Genomic DNA, 12,608 nt, shown 5'->3' with positions numbered 1-12,608 from the left:
ATGATTATTCCCTAAATTAGCCGACGTGGGACTTTCATCATCCAACACCTCTCCTAAAACAAAGTACGTCTCCCCTTAATTGAGCTCGACTCCTTTTTCTTTTAGAGTCTTAGACTCCTTTTCTTTTGGAGTCCTTTGTTGGGTTGACTCCTTTTCTTTTACGAGGAGGGTTGACTCCTTTTCTTTTGGAGTCCTTTGTTGGGTTGACTCCTTTTCCGAAGAGGGTTGACTCCTTTTCTTTTGGAGTCCTTTGTTGGGTTGACTCCTTTTCCGAAGAGGGTTGACTCCTTTTCTTTTGGAGTCCTTTGTTGGGTTGACTCCTTTTCCGAAGAGGGTTGACTCCTTTTCTTTTGGAGTCCTTTGTTGGGTTGACTCCTTTTCTTTTCCGAGGAGGGTTGACTCCTTTTTTTTTTAGTCCTTTGTTGGGTTGACTCCTTTTCTTTTCCAATAAGGGTTGACCCCTTTTCTTTTGGAGTCCTTTATTGGGTTGACTCCTTTTCTTTTGGAGTCCTTTGTTGGGTTGACTCCTTTTCCGAAGAGGGTTGACTCCTTTTCTTTTGGAGTCCTTTGTTGGGTTGACTCCTTTTCTTTTCCGAGGAGGGTTGACTCCTTTTTTTTTTTTTAGTCTTTTGTTGGGTTGACTCCTTTTCTTTTCCAATGAGGGTTGACCCCTTTTCTTTTGGAGTCCTTTATTGGGTTGACTCCTTTTCCGAGGAGGGTTGACTCCTTACTCCTTTTCCGAGGCTCCAGGCTCCTTTTCTTGACTCCTTACTCTTGAACATGACTATCGTTAATACCAGATTTCAAAATATATGAGGTGTCAATAGACCATTTTTATTCATATATTGATGATTAAAAAAATTTTGAATTTTTTTTATAAAGGTAAAAGATGTTAATGTTATTTTTAAAATTTTATAGGTATTTTTTTAAACAGTAAATATATTTTTGAACTTTTTTTTAAAAAAGTTAAAAGGTATCCAATCATTCCATCTTAAATGATCTCGTTACTTCGGTACATAATTCAATCTTACACAAAATCATTGTCCGCAACACTTGCTTCAACGTCCTCCTCCCGTGCGAGACATAGTGCAGAAGTTGAACTCTTTAATATAAACCGTAATTTTACTTGTTAAATAGAAACCGAACGAGTAAGAACCGTACCTTGACAAAAATTACATCAAGGCTTGCCATGCATAATACTGAACATGTTACAGGGACAAACTTTGAACTAAACATCTCAACTATACTTTCAACAAACAAAATATTGCAGTTAATCATAACAAAGAAGTAGAAATCATGGCTTCTCACACACTTATCTCCGAGCAATGCTGTCGATAGGGGCAGCCATGCCCGCAACCGTTCCAGTGGTGACCGGGCCATTGTCAACGGGGTGAGGGATTTGACTGTCTCCTGAAGCCACAGAAGCCATTGCAACGTACGGCCTTCCGTACATATCGACATAGCCATTGGCACCGGTACGAGGTGGGTACGAAGGGTCCAAATTCACGTACGCACCACCGTATGCACTTGGTGCTACAGAAGCAGGATAGTTTCATTGCAAGTGACATAAGATATCCAAAGAAGGAAAGACAATGATGTGTATGCATATGTGAAAAGAAATGTACCATAAGCCCTTTTCTCCACATTCAAAACCTCGGCTCGCAACCTCTCTACTTCCCTTGCCAAGGCAATCAGATTCATTTCTGTTGCTTTCATTTGCTCTACTTGTTCTACGTTCATACCTTTTTCGTGCTCGAACGTGACTCTGCATACCGAATCGATAAGCATAAAAAGGAATCAACGATGTGAAGTTAACATTCATATCAGGACTCGGATATTTATAATGCCTTTCAAGAAAGAGAGAAGTAATGTTGCCACGGATTACATTGCACCGTTATGCTGTCAATCGACAAGTGACAATAATAACCTAGTATGTCCGAAGGAACACAGCAGATAATCTCGACTCTTACGCAGCATTACCAAGTATCGTTTTATACAGCAAGGCATATTTAGGGTAGGATTTTCTAAGTTTGTAGCAAAGAAATTTTGAATTGATTACCATAGCAATGGGGTCCATTTTTAAAGACTATAATGATAAGAGGGTTATCTAGCTAGCATGAATGAAGGTTAGGCAATATGGAGAGAAGGAGAGCATTGCCATAAGCCTTAATACTTGACCCTCGCTCGATGAACTACAAGACGACCCAAGTATTTCTGTGATGTCCCACATTGGTTGGGGAGGAGAACAAACCACCATTTATAAGGGTGTGAAAAACCTTCCCCTAGCAGACGCGTTTTAAAGCCTCGAGGGGAAGCCTGAAAGGGAAAGCCCAAAGAAAACAAATATCTGCTAGCGGTGCATCTGGGTCGTTACAAATGGTATCAGAGCCAGACACCGGACGATGTGCTAGCCTTCTCGCTGTTCCCCGAAGGGGGGTAGACATGAGGCGGTGTACCAGCGAGGACACTGGGCCCCAAAGGGGGGTGGATTGTGATGTCGCACATTGGTTGGAGAGGAGAACAAACCACCATTTATAAGAGTGTGGAAACCTTCTCCTAGCAGACGCGTTTTAAACCTTGAGGGGAAGCCCGAAAGGAAAAGCCCAAAGAGGACAATATCTGCTAGCAGTGGATCTGGGCCGTTACAATAATCTATTTCACCTCATAATTCTAAGTTTCAGCTATGTAGTTCTATAATAAATGCTGAAATTCAGAAACATTGTACAAGAAAAGCAGCAAAAGTCGAACGAAAACTCACCTTAACCTTTGGTGTTCTTTCCTCAAATCCTCAAGCTCAGCATGTAAATTGGGAAGATTATTAACATCAGACCCTGTTTTATGCAACTCCTGAGTTTCTTGTTGAATTTGGAAGGCCAATTCTTGTTTGTCTTTGACCAAGGCTTGAGCCTCCTTGTGTGCCTGTTGCAAGTCCTTCTTCAGCCCCTCTCCAGCTTCAATATTTGCTTCCATTTTCGCAATCTTATCCAACAGTACTCTCATCTGAATATCGCTTTCGGTCTGAATACTTCGGATATGTGCTCGTGCATTTTGTATTTCCTTCTCAGCAGCCACAAGCTCTTGCCTCAACGTGACATGAGCGGCTGCCAACTTACGATTTTCCCTTGCAAGTTTTTCTATGTCGGATGTCTGAACATCTAATTTATCCTCTAATAGTTCAAGAGACTTGTGACCCACAGCAGAATCCGATCCAGGAAACTGACCATGCCGCATCAACCCTGTAGCCTTAACAGGACGTCCATTGTATAGCGGTTGAAGTGTTCCTCTTGTGGACATTTATGATTTTCGTCCGACGCAGTTGTCAAACGCTGCAGATTCAAAAGAATATACACACTTTTATATACAGCTAGATGCTTGAACTAACAAAACATACAAAAAAACAGAATGCAATCAAATATGATTGCTACGACAAGAAACTTGTTTAAAATTCAAGTCTAAAGACAAATAAACAAATCCTAGTCCAACCAGACAAAGGAATAGTCCAAATTCCAAACGCACGATGGAGCCGAAAAAATATTAAAAAGAATATGTATGGCCAAAAAAAGAGACATTACAGATTCAAACCTCAAACAATTTCTCAATACCCCTAAACACCTTTAGAATTCAAGGACACAGTTGTACAACCTGCTCGAGATCTTGTTCAAATAACGTTGTAATACCCTTCAACGCCCTTAGAAACTCCTTTACCTTTACTTGACATTCCAAAGGACCGCCAAGAATCATGGTTTCTAGAGAAACCTTCCCTTGTTCTGAAAGAGAGTTAAAATAACTTCTTCCAAAAGATTCACTCTAGTTCGCGGCCACCTCAAGTAACTCGATCCAACAATCCTCCTAAAAAGGAACAACTCAGACAAAATATGATCTAAATTCTCAAAAGACTATTTATAGAGAAAAGGAATGATGAAAATTTCTCGATGAAGGGCAACGTGTAAATTCCATGGGGTACGAAACTAAGAAAGTCAACTCATATAACTCCCTTTCAACGAAGGGCTCTTTTGAGATGAAATTAAAAGACAGACTACTCAGAGGAAGAGTAGAGTAAGGAAATAATGGGAGAAGATCGTTTATTGCATTAGCGAGAGTAAAGCTGAGGTTAAAACGACTGAAGAGAACTACGACCAATCCAACCACTCGCTAAGGTGAGGTTAAAATGATGAAAAAGAACTACTACCAACCCAACCATCCACTTAAAAAAACATATCAAAGAGTATTTTCCAGCCAACAGTCATAACTACGAGCTATATTAGTATGCCACGGAGCGTCATTCTCGGAGGAGAAATATCTCAACCATTGGGTTAAGAGACCCAAACTTTAAGAAGCAAAACTCTCAATATACAGATACCACCCTCCTCACAAATTTTAGAGAATAACTCCCACTTAACCAATTGAGAAGAAAGAACTCCCATCTTCCCCCTACACCGTTCACAAAAAGTCGCTCGAGCTCTAACAATGACAAATATAAAAAAAAACAAAAGAGGAATGCCACTGAAAATGAATTAGATATGTATTGCTTTCATCCAAAACAGGTTGAATACCTTTTTTTCATTGAAATGGAAATATCTTACCTAAAACAATAAAGCCTGCTTACTCATATCCAAATAATGACTGCTTCAACTGAGAAACCACATAATATCCAAATGCATGTCAACTAGAAAAACTAATACCAATACGCTCAGGCGACCAGATAAACCTCTTAACGAAATAAATGTAAGTAATTCTTTCGATACCCGAAGTATCCAAAGCTTAGTCGCACCTTGACTATCACATTACAAAACGGCCCAACTCTACAATATTTATTATGTTAGGAATAACGACCCTCCATGATGGTATGATATTGTCCACTTTGAGCATAAGCTCTCATGGGTTTGTTTTGGGCTTCCCCAAAAGGTCTCGTACCAATAGAGATGTATTCCTTACTTATAAACTTGTGATCATTCCCTAAATTAGCCAACGTGGGACTCCCTCCCAACAATCCTCCAAAACCCCCTTTACTTTTTTCACTTGCCCAAATTACCATAATGTAAACGTATACTCGATATCGAAATCAAAATAACATGAACAAAGAAACTAGCAAGCGCCAAAACAATCGATTGTGCTACCAGTCTACCACTACCAGAGGCTCTGGAGAAGTCGATAAGCTGTAAAAGCGAGACCAACAACATGGGACGCGAGAATAAAGAAACCCGATATCATACAACTACAAATCCCGATACAACGCAGTAATCGCCAGCAATTTAAGAACCATGGATGATCAAATACGCAAAAAAGAAACTCAAAAGAACAAGAAAATTTGAGACGAACCAGTTAATTTTCTTGGCCTGAAATTGCAAATTGAGACGATGGAAGAGCCACGAAAAGCATAAAGATGATATCCACCGGGAGGAAGATGAACAGAGGAAATTGGGAAGATATCACTTACTGTTAGGGCTTTTTTTATTCATCAATTTGGTTTCGTTCATGTTCATTGTTCAGTTAAATTTGGTCATAAATATTTGTATCTAATTTGACAATAATGCTAATTTATTTTTCATTAGTTTTCCATTATATTTATAATATTAGAACATTAAATAATATTTGTTTGAAATCTATACTCTCAATTTGAAAAAATTTAAACTTTAATGATTGAAATTGAGGATTGACCAAGTCCAAGATCAATTGGGGTTAATACTTCCCTTAGGAATCACGAGTGGAGACGCGCACAGTATGATGAACATGGTGATCTTGGAGAGTATGACACCAGGAGTTCTGTTGACCTCCAGACATTGCTACATACAACTACCTTGACGAGAGAGGATCCAGGGGGTGTGCAATCCGCCTAGGGATCCACACTCACACATGTGGGTCGTGTGTAGGGAAGTACTACGTATCCATAAGGACATATTGAAGGTCACTCCTAGTATGCGATAAGATAGACATAGGTTCCTAGAGCATGATTGCATATGATTGCATTTAGCATGACCCTTATAGTGGGATCACTTAATGAGTATTCTTCGAAATACTTAGGGTGTGTGTGTCATATCATTTTTCAGGATACTTCCTCGTTATGACGAGTACGAATGCATACATTACAATATCTATATACGTTATGATATTATGTAGGCTCCTTTCCCTTAGTGACTCTGGTAACGTTGGCATACATTAGCTGAAAGGCAAACCCAAGGGTGGGTATATGCCTGCCTGGTGGGTCCATGTGTGCATATGTGGGTTGTGCGTAGAAAAAGTACTACACATCCAATTTTTGCGTGACGGGAAAGCAAGGCTCAAGGCCATGAAATATATTTTTTTTGAAAGGACAGATCTCACTATGATTGCTTGGGTATGAATTTTTCGACCCCAATAGCAGAGTTATTTACTGAGTATTTCTTAAAATAACAAGTCACGTGCTACTCTTATCTTTCAGGTAAAGATAAGACACCCCTTGTACAGATGACAACGTTGTAGTGAAGACCATGGGACTGAAGCTAGGATTATTGCATTTATGTTTAAATTTGTAGTCCTTAGGTTAGATCACATTCCTTTTAGTTTTTGTTATTTTGAGTCTTCTGTTTCCTAGATGGCTGCTTTTATTTGAAATGGATTTTACAAACGTTTAAGTTCATGACATCGTTTACGAAATGTTTTAAGTGAACTTTTTCGTGCATATTAGACATGTCATACATGCAGTGGCGACCTTGTTTCGAATAGAAAACAAAGAAAATATACAAATAATTTATTATTATTATATATATTTATTTAGTTTTATATGTGAAAAGGAGAATCCCCACCCCTAGTATGGTTTATTAAACGAAAAAAAAAAAAAAATCTGTTCACTCCCTCCCATATTCTGAGTTTAAATGAGGATTCTTCACCCCATTTGGGGCAGATCCTTATGAGGCCCAGCTTCGTGCTTTAAATGGATATCTCGACTCTCACTGACCCGGTAGAAAGACTTAATTTCTAGTTTGATTATAAATAAATTATTCATCACAAAACTCCATGTCAAAAGGTAAGACATCCTACTCATTACCAATGATATAGACTAACTAATCCCGAATGTCTGCAACCCGCGGCTCGAGACAGCAACCCGAACCTCCACCTCGACTCGCTTCATACCCTGCATGAGTGAAAGCTCCCCTCGGTGACACATGTTGTTGCTGCAAACGTGCGGCTCCTTTGGCTCCAGTAGCTCGACTCTGCTTGGTTGGCTTCGTGCAATCATTTACCTAAAAAACGGCTTATTTAGCTCGATTTAACAATTTTGACATCGATCCCTACATTTTTTTACTATTCTGGAGCTAATTTTGACCATAATTAAGGTAATTAAAGTCAGTATGATGTCCTATTTCACACAATCGAGTTAAGTTATATTAGAAATGTGGAATACTAATGGAATGATATGGACATTCTAATAGGAAACGACAATCGGCTATACTTGGAGCAATTTCGAGGAATGGAGGAGTAGCGTACTCGAATTTAGAGAAACGTCGGCTAAGGCTAACCAAGTAAGTGACCTTACTATAGGATAGGCTAGACAATTGCTTAATGTATGACGACACGTGCCTAATGGTACCTACACATCCTGCTTTATATGTATGATGCTTGATGATGACTTATGATGTATGAAGTATGATGACATGTATGAGTTATATGATGATGCATCTGCTAAGGCCAACCAAGTAAGTGATCTTACAGTAGGATAGGCTAGACAATTGTTTGATGTATGACGACACGTGTCTAATGGCACCTGCACGTCCTACTTAATACGTACGGTGCTCAATGATGACTTATGATGTATGAAGTATGATGACGTGTATGAGTTATATGATGATGCTTTATGATATTTTATGATGTGCATGATATCTTACATGATGACGTTGTATGATGATGACAATGCATGCTAATATGACGACCTAAGATGATTTATTCCTTAATATGACCATTATTTTCCATATTAAGATGAAAAGTATGAATGTCATATTGCATTATGATGATGACTTTCCTAGAATACAACCCTAGTTTATGTTAGAGTGTGTTATAAAGATGTTTTAAAGATGAGAAACTATACAGATCTCATTCATTTTGTGTGTACACAAACATCAAGCTACCTCCCCTTTTACGAGACCTCTAGACGCCGCTACGAACAGCTAGCTCGATTATGATGGATCGAGGGGGTGCGAACCACCTAGAGATCTCGTATGCATGGGTCGTGTGTAGGAAAGTACTACACATCCAACTTAGTCCGGACTGGAGGCCACCCCTATGAGACCTCATGCATTGGAGTATACTCCAGTATCAACAACTACCAAAGAGTGCTTGCCCAACCATAAAGGGGCCCCAGAGGTGTGCGAACTGACTGGTGGATCCATACTCGCACGTGTGGACCGTGTAAAGGAAAATTAAGTACATATCCAGTTGCCCGTTAGGATAGTCGCCATAGGAATAGTGTAACAATCTTCCCCTCAAACAAAGTACACTATAGAGTCTCCCCTTAATCGAGGCTCGACTCCTTTTCTCTAGAGTCCTCATCGTAGGAATAGTGTAGTCACTTACTCAGTATAGATGCATTCCTTACTATAAACCCATGATCAACCTCTTAATTAGCCAATGTGGGACTCCCTCGCAACAATCCTCAACAATCCTCCCCTCGAACAAAGTACACTATAGAGCCTCCCCTTAATTGAGGCTCGACTCCTTTTCTTTGGAGTCCTCAAACAAAGTACACCATTTATTCAACACTTGAGTCACTTTTGACTACTCCTTCAAGGCTCACAACTTCTTTGTTCGACATTTGAGTATTCTATTAATATGGCTAAGTTAAGGGCATGACTCTAATACCATGTTAGGAGTTACAACTCTCCACAATGGTATGATATTGTCCACTTTGAGCATAAGTTCTCATAGCTTTGCTTTGGGCTTCCGGCCTCGTATCATTAGAGATGTATTCCTTACTTATAAACCTATGATCAATCTCTTAATTAGCCAATGTGGAAATCCCTCTCAACAATCTTCAACAATCCCTGTATGGCTGACGACGGCAACGCAACTCGAGACCATGACACATGCATGAGTTAGACGCATTTATTTTCTTAGACTTAGGCTAGGATAGCATGTCTTTAATTTAAATGTTTATTTATTTTTATTTAGTCTTATTATATTATTTTTAAGATGTTTTCAAATACGTAAGTCCATTGGTGTCTTAAGATGAAGGTTATATTTTAAGAAGAAGTTTAAATGAAGTATTTATGCATTCAATGTTCATGATATGTATATAGTAGCGACCTTAAATTAAGTAAAAAATTAAGAGTCGTTACATAAAATATGACTAAAGCTAAGTACCACACCACAAAATTAATCCATGCCTAGCTTACTATACCTAAATTCAAGCCAAACCCACCTCTCAAAATTTTTTGGTATGTCATGACACTCTAGGCCTCATCTCGATTCGAGGTGAGATGCTCAGCACCAATTGGTAACGTGACATTCATGATTCCTTCTTATATTAGAGTGAGGAGCCACATGGGTACATAGGATTATGATTGAGGTCATGTATTGAGTGTGGAAATGGACGTGGAACACTTATTAGGACTCGTACTCTGTAAATCCACCTTGAGAGAGATGAGGGGCCACATGAGTACGTGTGATCAGGCTACGTATTGTGTATGGAAATAGACATGAACCTTCTATTCAATACCCGTGACCCATAAACCCACCTTGAGTGGGGTAAGGGACCACATAGGTACATATGATCTCGACATAGGCACATGTAGGTCAAGTAAATTTACAACCATGAACTCTCAAGTACACAAGTGTGAAACTTCAAAAATTACAAGCATGAACCTTCCAAGTATTACAAACACGAACCCTCATGATCCTCAAGTTTAGAATCATGGTACCTAACTAGGATATGGACACAATTAAGAGCCTATAAGTAGACTACTTACTAAGTATTTTAACGAGGATGAGAGCGATCGGGTGTTGTGCGGCCATGGAGGAGTAGATTTGAGTCATCAGTCCCTTCTCATCTTTTGTGTAGGTCCTACAAAAGGTCTAAGCCTCAACGGTCCACGACTCATTTTCTCATGCACCATCTTTTAGTGTGCCTAGCCCGTCTGGTTGGAGTCCCACATTAATTAATTAAGGGGAAGATCCTTGGTATACAAGTAAGGATACTACTTCATTGGTACGAGGCCTTTTATGGAAAGCCAAAAACTAAGTCACGAGAGCTCAGGCTCAAAATGGACTGAAGTTTGTTGTTCTTATCAGTGGTATTAGAGTCATGCTCTTATCTTGACTTAACCAAGTCAATAAAATCTTCAGATGTCGAACAAAGAAGTTATAATCCTCGAAGGTGGTAGTTATAGTAAAAATTGGTGGTAGAGCTCTATTAGACTAGCAATGTGCTCCATAGAAGAGGAATCGTCTAAAATAGTGTAAGACGGATAAATATCATATTGATGCGAAGGTTCGTTGTTCCTATCGAGCCTCACATGTCATGCATGGGCAGAGTTTCCCCAAGCTAAAGATGAACGTCAAACTTCATACCGCTTGACCCAGCCATTTCTTATGTGCACGACTCCCATGCAATTTAGCTTCCAAATGCTCGACTCACAGTGGTTTCGGTGGTCAAACTTCTTGAAGAAGTCCATGAGCTAACGAAACTCCTTTAACCATGGTATTGTCCATCAAAGAAGTTCGAATAAAAATCGTGGTTAAAGTAAATAGGGGTCTCTATAGCCCTATAATCCAGGTTGGTGGTTCTTAGTTTGTGATATTCATTTCGTTTGTTCATTTTGTGTCTTATTTTTACATAGGAGTTCGTTCCCAAGTATAGATTCTTCCTAGGCTACATCGTAGGTTTATTCATTCCATCTAAGCTCAATTTAGGATAATTAGTGGAAGCTATCAAATTTTCATTTCTTAGTCTTGTTTGGACCTCCCGCCCTTAGAGTTCATCTAATGTTCTTCAGGTATCTCATATAATCGTTCTGCTGGTCCCTTTCATCATCATTGTCGTTCTAAACCTGTATGACTTTAGCGTCAGTTCCAACCCATAATCCTCGTCTCACAAGGAAGGTAACGACCTTCTACTATCAAGTTCTCATCTACCTATGTGGTCCTTCGCTCTCATCTGAACAAGATCACTATTAGGAAGTGGTTGGAGACCCATGACCGTATCCTTAGATTCATGCACTCTCACCGTTCATCTCTAGTCCAACCAACTCTCAATATACAGTTGCGGACTATTCTTGACAGGTTCACTAAGAGAAAGCTAACTGTCAAACCCTCCTAATAGTCCCACAAGAGTACAAGTACAAAAATTATAGCCAGTTCTAAAATGATTATGCGAACCGCTGACAGTCAAGTCAAGCTCACGATCAGAGACTAGTAGACAAACCCCTAATCGTCTTCATATAACCCCATTAACGTCACACGCATGAACAAATTATCAACACGGACCTTGCATAGCATTCTAAACCGGGATATCTATCATGCTATCAATTTCATTCAATTTGAAGTTAAAATAATTCATTTCTTAAAATTTAGGAGTTGGGTTCGGTTGGGTTGAAAAAATCTTTTAGACCAACTCAAAATTTCAGGTTGGTTGGATTGGTGACCCAAGTAATTGGAAGAGCTCATAACCCAACTCTCCATTTTCAAGTCGACTTGTTGGATTGTTCTTTTTTAATTATTTGAAAAAACTATTTTATCTACAAAAACAGTTACATTAACGATTAAAATCTGATAAAATTCAAATATCACACATTTACAAATTATAACATATCACTAACCTCTCATACAAACGTTGTTGACCTAACAAAAAAATGTCAACTAGAAAACCGAACAAAAAGTACAAGAGTATGTTCTCATGATCCGTCGCTGTCAGCCATTTTATCTATAAATGGTGAATTTGTATACAAAATATATATAAATAAATAAACATAAATATATTATTATATTATTATATTATATATCAGATCAATCATGTTGTTTCAGATTGTGGACACCACCACCTCCATTTGCTGAGTTGTTTATTGTTTTATTTAGAAATTTAAAATTTTATTATTTATAAAAATAATTCAACTTTACAAAACATTTATAAGGCTACAAATAAATATGGAAATTCACAAATATCATATTAATATTTTTCCCAAATATAAATATTTTACCTTTTATTTTCTCATTTCAATTAATAAAAAAAAACACTCAAAAATCTAAAATCATAAAATTATTCGAAAAATTATAATTTAATTATTTTATTTTCATAAATATTTTTATATTTTCTATAAAATCTCTGCAAATAGTATTTATAATATATTTTATTTACGAACTTTCTATCAAACTATAAAATACTAATTTTACCATAAAATTGTTATTATTTTAGTCCGATCAACCCGACCAACTCAAAAATAGGAATACAACCGAACCCATCACTCTTAATTTTAAAGTTATTATGAAAATTATGTGTTGGGACGTGTGACAGGTTAAAAAAAATATATTTATTTGAATTAATTATTTATTTAAAATTTAAATTTAATTAAAAACACTAAAATTGACTGAATTAACTAATTGACTGTTAAATTTTTTGCTTTTTTTGTTTTTTTTTTTTTTTT

General features: G+C 37.9%; 2 protein-coding genes across 2 annotated transcripts in view; both read right to left on the bottom strand.

The window, feature by feature from the left end:
• Positions 1 to 12,608, bottom strand: part of LOC111443962 (cytochrome c oxidase subunit 6b-2-like) — a 34,343-nt gene that overhangs the window by 5,265 nt on the left and 16,470 nt on the right. The gene's annotated exons all lie outside the window — the stretch shown is intronic.
• LOC111443959 (protein FLX-like 4) lies at positions 1,104 to 5,475 on the bottom strand. Its single transcript, XM_023081832.1, has 4 exons — positions 5,320 to 5,475; positions 2,759 to 3,326; positions 1,626 to 1,765; positions 1,104 to 1,533 (listed from the first exon to the last, which is right to left on the bottom strand). The coding sequence occupies exons 2-4, from the start codon at positions 3,292 to 3,294 to the stop codon at positions 1,313 to 1,315; spliced, it is 897 nt and encodes a 298-aa protein (XP_022937600.1). The 5' UTR covers positions 3,295 to 3,326; positions 5,320 to 5,475; the 3' UTR covers positions 1,104 to 1,312.

This window comes from Cucurbita moschata, unplaced genomic scaffold, assembly GCF_002738365.1.
Source record: "Cucurbita moschata cultivar Rifu unplaced genomic scaffold, Cmos_1.0 Cmo_Scf00006, whole genome shotgun sequence".
NCBI lineage: Eukaryota > Viridiplantae > Streptophyta > Magnoliopsida > Cucurbitales > Cucurbitaceae > Cucurbita > Cucurbita moschata.
The sequence above is the reverse complement of the archived record's forward strand: the minus strand, read 5'-3'. Positions and strand labels throughout refer to the sequence as shown.